The sequence below is a fragment of the Lactuca sativa genome, chromosome 3 (assembly GCF_002870075.4).
Source record: "Lactuca sativa cultivar Salinas chromosome 3, Lsat_Salinas_v11, whole genome shotgun sequence".
Taxonomy (NCBI): domain Eukaryota; kingdom Viridiplantae; phylum Streptophyta; class Magnoliopsida; order Asterales; family Asteraceae; genus Lactuca; species Lactuca sativa.
In genome coordinates, this window is record NC_056625.2 from 268,400,999 (window position 1) to 268,410,064 (window position 9,066).

Below are 9,066 nucleotides of genomic sequence, written 5' to 3' on the forward strand. Positions count from 1 at the left end.
TCCGTGTAGTCAACATGAGTAGAAAATTCAGGGAGAATTTCTTCTATAACACAATTCTTACTCAGATCATGAAGTTTTCCAAAGTGGGCTTGGATATCCTCAGGAAATGTTTTGTCATTGACCGGAAACAAGAAGTTGCGGTCTGGTGGGACATAGGGTCGTTCCGGTGTGAACCGAGGTGAGGAGTCCGTTGCGGTTGGGTAACCATTGGATCAACCCAAGTTAAAGGTGTTATTAACATTCCCATTATTAACAAGATTCTCAATGGCCTCAGTTTCATTAAACAGCTTTTCAATTAAAAGATTTAAACGTACAGTTTCATTCTGTGCTAGATCTCTCTGATTTAAGGCTATTTCTAATTGGGTTTCACTAAGCATTCTAGCATCTTTTTCTAATATTAAATCCTTCTCTAACATTGCCATTTTGAGTCTCTTATTGTCCAAACGTCCTCTAACATGGAACATCTCCTATGAAGCGATGTTCTTCTCATCTAGGGCTTTATTGTAGTCTGTAAGGACGGCAACACAAGTGTCATTGAGTGTGTCTATGAAAGGTTGACAATCATGCATGTTGTAATTTAAAGTTTGAATCATGAGTTTTACCTGTTCCACAATGCTGAGAGTTCCATCTTTAGCCATATAGCAATGGTTCTTCTTTAGATTGGTTGAGTCGTCTTCATCAGCAGTTGCTACCATACAGATCTTGTCTTTCCCTTTGCTGATATCATCTTCATATTCGTCTCCTGATGACCACACTTGATGATTCCTTTTTACTTGAGCAACGTAAGCCTTTCTCTTTTCTTTATCTTCTAGTTCTTGAGCCATTCTGAGATAGAATGCTCTATCTTTCACTACGTTTGCCTTGCAATCCTTGGCAAAATGGTTTTCCTTGTTACACTTGTGACATATGATGGCGTCACTCTTGTCTTCTATAGAGGTACCGGAGTCAGTTGATTGGGACTGCGGTGGTACTTCTTTGGACTGAGTTTGTTGAGGCTATGGTGGAGGAAGAGGGTTCTTGGTGGAACGGAAGTGATTGTTTTGAAAGTTGCGATTGAAAGGTGGTCGATTGAATTGTTGGTTTTTGCGAAATGAAGGTGGTAAGCGATTGAATTTATGACTGATAAGAGCAATGGCATTCTGAAACTCTTCTTCATTGTCATATTCTGAGTCAGCTTCATATGACTGCGGTGGAATAGGTTTGAGTGTGAGGTGATTGGGCTACTAATGCGAGTGGTCCTCCAAAGTTTGAACAGTCCATGAGTACAGTGGACTCTTGAGGTTGCAATTCTCCATAAAGCTTATAGAGAGATAAAGAGTGAATCTTCCTGTCACCTTGTACAATCATTTTGGCTGTTGTCCAGTGTCTTCCTAAGCCATTAAGAAACTGCAGATTTGTTTCATGATTGCTGCGGATGGTACCCGCATTGGACAGTTTTGTGACAATCAAGTTAAACCTTTTAAATGAGTCTTCCAAACTTTCACCAGAGTGGGCTTTGAAGTTATTGAATTCGTTGAGTGCTGTAGTGAGCTTTTTGTCTTGAGTCTGCTCTGAACCTTCATACAAGTTTTCGAGAACATCCCAAATCTCCTTTGCTGATTTGCAATTTATGATGATGTCGAAGTTGTCAAGAGCAACTCCACAAGAGATTTCATAAAAGGCAATAGCATCATTCTCCATCTTGTCTAGATCATCTTTTGTGGGATGGTTCAAAGCTAGTTGACCTCCTCCTAGCCTTGCTGTCGCTCCATTAGTTTGGACTGGGGTAAGGACTGGAACGTGGGGTCCTTCTTCTATGGATCTCCAGACATCTCTGCCAAGTCGTCTGAGATATCTTTCCATCCTTTGAGAGACCAGTGATGATACTCATTTGCAACCAGTATTGGGGTTCGATTGGAACCACCAACACTGTTGGAAACATTCAGTGATAACGATTGTGCCATTTTGAAATTTTTGTTTAGAAATGAGCTTCAGTGGTATAGAGGGCTCTTTGAAAAATCAGATTTCCAATTTTCAAAAGGCAACCACTATGGCTCTGATACCAATTGTTGAGAGAAAAAATTTGAGACACAGTTGAACAAAACGGTTAGAACAAGTATATAGCAGAATAGTTAATCTCGAAGGATCTGTTAGCTCAACAATAATATTAATAGTTAGAAGTTAGCAAGTTAGATGCGGAAAGTAAAGTAATATAAATGACAACAATGGTTATATCAAGTATACACGTAAGTTGATTCATAACTTGGAATGCATTCAAACCAATGTTAGTAAGTAAGATCAAACTTAGTGAATAAGTCACAAGGACTTGCTCCAAAGAGTGATTATAATCAGATATGTTTAAGTAAGAAGTGAAGAGTGAAGAGAGATAGAATGATAACTTTTGAAATTGTATTCAGATGAAATGCATAAGTTATCGGTGATCAAGAGAGGTGTTCAATACAAGAGAATAAGTCTCTATTTATAGAGACTTAGAACTACACTAGATTACAACTCTATAAGCAGTCGTGCAAGGCATACTGGATAATAGAGTGTATTACATAAAAGACAAATAAAGTAATCTAGCTAATGACTATTGTAGCTGACTCCGGGTGCTGATGCGGTTGTGGTAGAGAAATGGTTGCGGTAGCTAAGTTCAAGAGGGTCACTTCCATGATTCAACAGATTCTCTCCTCCCCTTCTATCGATTGCATTCTTCTTTCTAAAGCCACCATGCCTAGAGCCGATGATATCCCCAAAGCACCAGAAGCCCCCAAATTCTTTGATGATTCGTCTCAGAAATCAACATTCCATCCTGCCTTCTTTGTCACCAACATAAAGAATATTGTCCCACCTATCTTCGATCAAACTAATGATCGATTTGTATCCTGGGTTGAGCTCTTTACCATCGTCATCACAGTCATTGATGTACTCGACCACATCGATCCTAAAGCTCCTCGTGACGAAACCCTTAGCGGATCTACATGGAACCGATTGGATGCTCTGGTCAAACTAGGGATGAGAATTTGGCCTGGAAACCCGAACCAAACCAAAACCCGACCCGACCCTAACCGAACTGAATTAGGCCCGAATTAGCAATTCAATTCGGGTTTTAGGTATCTATATTATGCTTATTCGGTTCTCGAGTTATTCGGTCCGGGTTACCCAAATAAGAGCTTATTCAATTCTAAATACCCGACCTGAACAAGCATTAACCGTCCCCCTTCTCTGATTGACATAAATCAAAATCACGATTCACACTTCTGTCATTGTCGTTCATAATAGAAAAAAAATACCCTACGCTCGTTCTCGTCGTTTCAAAATCAACCAATCTTCTCAACTATTTCCAAAGTCGAAATCAATTCTATCGATCCTTCATTTTGTTTCAGACTTTCAAAAATCGACCCTTCCTATAGTCTCTAAGGATTCACGAATTCCTACTTTGTCTAGTCATGGCAAATTGGGCTCCAACTCAAGAAACTCAAGCAAGAAATTAATTCTCTTTATGTTAATCTACTATGTAAATGATATACTTTCAATGTATTATTGTGTTGTGTTAGTCTTTGAATGTTTTATGTTGATGTATAAATGTACATTGTTATTCTATTATTCGGTTATTCGGGTTATAGAGTCCTAATACGGTTTATTCAGTTCTTTTCGATTATATTAGGTCCTTAATCATCTTGTACATGTTATTCGGGTTATTCGGGTAATAACTGAACCGAACCGATTAATACCCGAACCAGACCGAACTTGTATTGGTTAATCGGTCTGGTTTTCGGTTCATGTAATTACCCTTATTCGGTTTTCGGGATATTCGGGTTCAGATAAGTTCGGTCCGGTTCCAACCAGAATAACATCCTTAGGTCAAACAAATGGATCTACAACGCCATAACACCATACCTTCTTCAGACGATCATGCAACCCGACACTACTGCTATGCAATTATGGGACTATCTCCAGGACATATTCTAAGATAACTATGCCACCAGGTCTGTCTATCTTGAAGAATAGTTCAACACCACCAGATTGGAAGCTTTCTCCAATTTTCACCGAGTACTATGCACGCCTAAAAACTCTCTTCGATCAACTAGCGAATGTAGGAAATCCCGTGTCGGAGATGAAGATGGTTTTACAATTGATCTCAGGTCTTAGTCGAGGCGATTCTGATACTATCGCCACGCTCATCCAGCAATCTGACCCTCTGTCGACCTTTAACAAAGCAAGGTCTCAGTTGCTCCTGGAAGAAACTCGATGCCTCAAACAAGATCAACACAACCAACACGACCTCGTTACCCAACATCCAGATTCGTCTCAATCTCAAATTGATTCGACTCAATCTCACGAAAATTCTTCTTCAGGACGTGAATTATTGTGGTGGTGGACGGGGTGGACATGGACACAACCGAGGAGGAATGGGGAGAGGATGAGGTAGAGGCGAAAGACAGCAGTCGCAACAGTCAACCTAAAATTAGGGAAAGTATGCACAGTATGGATGGTATCCATCGATGATGTGGGCACGGTCAACTCAGTGAACCCATGTGGATTACTTGGCCCAAGGCTCACCTCACGACAACAACTGCCTATCCAACAATAACAAGCCCATACTGCTGTCGATCCAGCTCACATCCCAGCAATGACTCCAACAGAACTCGATAATGTCTTCCATACAATGCACATGCATTCTCCCGATAACTCGTGGTACATGGCAATCGGGTTAACTACTCATGGCACTAACAACTTAGGTAAATTTTCTAAGTATTTTACTTTAAACAAACCACGTTATATCATAGGCAATGGCAATCAACTTCCGATTTTGGGTCATGGCACAACAATCTTTACAACTTCATATTTTCCCTACTTACTCATTTATGTATCTCACATTCCTTTTATCATTAAAAACTTAGTCTCCGTTCGAAAATTTAGTCGTGACAATCTTGTAGCCATAAAATTTGACCCGTTTGGTTTTACTGTGAAGGGACTATTCAGTGGGAAGCTCATCACGTGATGTAATAGCTCGGGGGACCTCTATCCTATCACACAAGCTTTGAACATCAAGTCACCACCATATGCTCTCCACTTAACATCATCCACAAGTTGGCATAATCGTTTATGGTATCCTAATTTTTCTGTTTTTCAATCTTTATGTAACAGACATTTTATTCCTAGTTTCAAATGTAATAAAGACTTGTTATCCCATGCTTGTTCTTTTGGAAAACATGTTCATTTACCTTTTCTTTCTTCACAATAAATTACATATAAACCATTTGGTATTATTCATGTGGATTTATGGACTTCACCCATAACTAGTAAACTTCGTCACAATTATTATCTTATGCTTCTAGATGATTTCTCTCATTTTCTATGGATATTGCCACTTAAAACCAAATCACAAGTCTTCTCTATATTTCTCCAATTTCAAAGACACATCATAACCCAATTTCAAATTCAAATCAAGTCCTTTCAATGTGATAACAGTCGAGAGTTTAATAACTCATCGTTTCGTACTTATGCTCAAAATCACGACATGCGATTTCGCATCACTTGCCCCTACACCTCCTCTCAAAACGGGAAATCTGAGTGAATCATATGTACTATAAATAACATGATTCATACTCACCTAATTCAAGCATCCCTCCCTCCATTTTTTGGGAATTATGCTCTCGATATCTCCATTTATCTGTTAAACATCACACCCTCCACAACTATCCACAACTACACTTCCACCAAAATTTTGTGTAACGCCCGATGGTTCCAAGGTATTATTTAATTGTTTAATATTGCAAGTTGTGTGGGCTTAGTGGTTTTGGGCTCTATTGAGTGGGCTTGTTGAGGTCGTACGTTGGGCGTAAGCCTAGTGTATGCGGAGCGTAAGTGGGTCACTAAGAAACTCAGAGACATGCATGTACGCTTAGTGTACGAAGGTATGCGCAACGTACGTGGTTAGGACCAAAACCCTACTTTTAAGGGTTCAAGCCCTATATAATGTCCTTAAGTCCCATGGGTTAGCCTCCCCATCAACCTCTATCGTCCAGAAACTCTAAAATCGAACCCTTTATCATCTTAGTGTGTTCTTGACCTTGTGGAGTGCATTTTTGGTAGTTTGGTGACTTTGAAGGAAGATGAAGAAGTTGGTGAAGAAGAGTTGTTAGAGTTTGAGCTTAAAGATTCAGAGTATCTTCATCATTTGGCACTCATTTGAGGTATAAATCTCAGAACTTGCTTTGTTAATGCTTAGATATTCTTTGCTTGAGTTTTTGGATCTTTTTTGTCCCATAGATGAGATCTTGTGAGTTATTGTCATTTCTGGAACTTAGAGTTTCTACTATTGGTGTTCATTTAGTCCTTGAGTCATAGAGTTGCCATCTTTGAGGCTTTGAATCATCCATGCATGAGTTTGGGTTCATTTTATGATTGGAACCCTAATTCTTAAGGATTTAAGTGTTTATTGAGATTATGGCTTAATGGGTGAGTACGTTGGGCGTACAAGCTAGTACGCGCATCATACAAGCCATGCAGCCTGTATGCTTAGCATACAGTTGAGTACGTCCCGTGTACTCAATGGATTTGGGCTTTACGTCGTTTGGGCCTCGTATAGGCTACTTTCATGTACTTTGTGGCTTGGGCCTTGGTGGGCCATCTGGAATCAAACCTTTGGGCTAGGGAAGCATTATTTGGCCTTAGGTTAAGGCCTATGCAAAGGGATTGGGCCCAATTGGAAATTGGGCCATATGTTGGGCCTTAATGGATTGTTTAACTTTTGGGCCATTGGAATGTGATTTAGGGTTTCATTCTTGTACCAAGTTATGTTTGTTGTATTAGGTGTCTAAGTTCATAACTATTTCTAGTATGTACTTGACCCGGTTGGCATGGTCCATTTGGGTTGCATGGCATCATGACACTTGAATAGACAAAATGAGAAAATGACACTTATCGTTTATTAATATATTATAAGTTCTAATATATTAATAATATTATTTAATTAGTATTGATCAAGAATTAATTTGGAATTAATTTGGTGATAAAAAAGAGACTGATTAAATATATGGGGTTGATTGTGTAAATCATCCATTCTTATATAGTGGACTAATGATCAATGGTTTATTGAATTGGGATAAAACACATAGGGTGCTCTATGGATAGTCCATGGAGGTTAAAACCCATGGATCATGGAGGAAATGAAAAGCCATGTCAATTAGGGTTTACATGGTGTAACCTTACTTGTGACACAACTATAAAAGGACCCCATGGGCTACCAAAATCGGCATAAAGTGAAGAACTAGAGGACTAGCCGATTTTGAGTGTGTGTGTGTATGTGTACTTCTCTCAAAGTTATTCCAAGAGTTGTGGTGTTGTGTGAAACACTTGAGGCATCACATTTGGGGTGCTAGGCTCAAAAAGTTCTTAAGGAATCCAAGCAACAAGAAAAGGTATGTTCTCCTACTAGCTTTTATGTTTCAAGTTCCCCATGCCATGCTAGTTAGGTTAAGAACCGTGGAAAAATCAAATTTGCATGTATCTTAGTAAAACATAGATCCAAGGTTTCTAGGGTTGCATGTACACATTTGGAGTGTTAGAATGCTCAAAACCCTTCAGTGGTATCAGAGCCTAGGCCTGTTTTCTTGATACTTGATGCAAATTGTTAAAGAAAGTTGAAATTTCTGCATTCTGCTGAGTGAACTCGCCGAGTCCATGGGGGGACTCGACGAGTCCATGCATATATTCATCCTACTCGTCGAGTAGGTTTGAGCACTCAACGAGTATGAGGCCCAGAGTGCAGTTTTTTGAGTTTTGCTGTTGGAAATGGACTAGAATCATTACCCTAAACTGTTTTGGACTTATGAAACCTATTTTTTGATGTGGTAATGATTATGCTAGTCCATTTACAATGGTTATTATCAAATTTTCAAGTTTTATATATATATATGTTTTTATGACTCTTGAAATTGTTGATATGAATGTTCTTACACTTATGAGTTTGGTAGATCATATGAATTATTTTCAAAGTGTTTGTTAGTTTAATTCTTGATCTAAATGTTTTTAATGGAATCCATAATTTGTCCTCAAGTTATGGATTACCAAAAGTCTTTCTTTTCAAGTCCATTAAAGAACACATAGGTTACATAAAATGAAGAGTCTTCATTTTAATAAATTATTAACTCATAAGTTATGAAGTTGAAAAGTTTTGAATAGTTACAAAACTTGCCCTCAACTTTTGGAACATGTAAAGCCACTTTAGAAAACTTTAGTTCCAACCCTTAGAATTTTAAAAGTTAAAATTCAACACTTATACTTTATAGTATTATAATTTGATTTGATTATATATATATATATATATATATATATATATATATATATATATATATATATATATATATATATATATATATATATATATATATATAAGATCAAGTTGTTTTTAGTAGGGCCTCATTCATGAAGTCGGTCTATAAGGGGGTATAAGGTTGTTGCCTATAAAATGGCAGCTTAATGGGTGTCCACGCTCACCCACCGCTTCCTTGACTGGTGGAGGGTCATTAGCCGAACGGGTAGGATAATGACTTTAATTTTCATTAAAAGTATAAGGATTATTGTAAAGTAACTAAATGTTTTTATAAATTCTCAATATTAATTTGTAACACCCATAAAATTCGAGCCAAATTAAAATATTTTAATTCATTCAAAAATCATTAAGTTCATACATTTGTTTTCAAAATAGTTTAAACATCAGAGTATCCCCTAGAACCATATCACATGAATCATAAAACATGAGGAGCGGTACGATCATGCCTTCGCCTTGCCACGATCTCTTGAAGTACCTGAAACAATACACTGAACTGTAAGCCCGAAAGCTTAGTGCGTTACCCCCAAAATACCAACCACACATAAACATACTCGTAACATATAACATATAGAACAACCATGCACATCGGGTCTACTGTGTGACTGGTGCGCCCGCACCGGGCCTTCAGTCCACTTGGTCCACCCTCTGAGTCTAGCCATGTACATCGAGTCTACAGTGTGATTTGTCCGCTCTCACCGGGCCTTTAATCCACCTGGTCCACTCTCTGAGTCTACAGTATGACTGGT

General features: G+C 38.4%; 1 protein-coding gene across 1 annotated transcript; it reads left to right on the forward strand.

The window, feature by feature from the left end:
* Window positions 1-3,958: 3,958 nt before the first annotated feature.
* On the forward strand, window positions 3,959-4,411 carry LOC111877061 (uncharacterized). Its single transcript, XM_023873605.1, has one exon. The coding sequence runs from the start codon at window positions 3,959-3,961 to the stop codon at window positions 4,409-4,411; it is 453 nt and encodes a 150-aa protein (XP_023729373.1).
* The last annotated feature ends 4,655 nt before the right edge of the window (window positions 4,412-9,066 follow it).

Bases quoted from the DNA above. Each gene is read 5' to 3' on its own strand.
- LOC111877061 (XM_023873605.1), top strand. From the start codon at position 3,959: ATGCCACCAGGTCTGTCTATCTTGAAGAATAGTTCAACACCACCAGAT.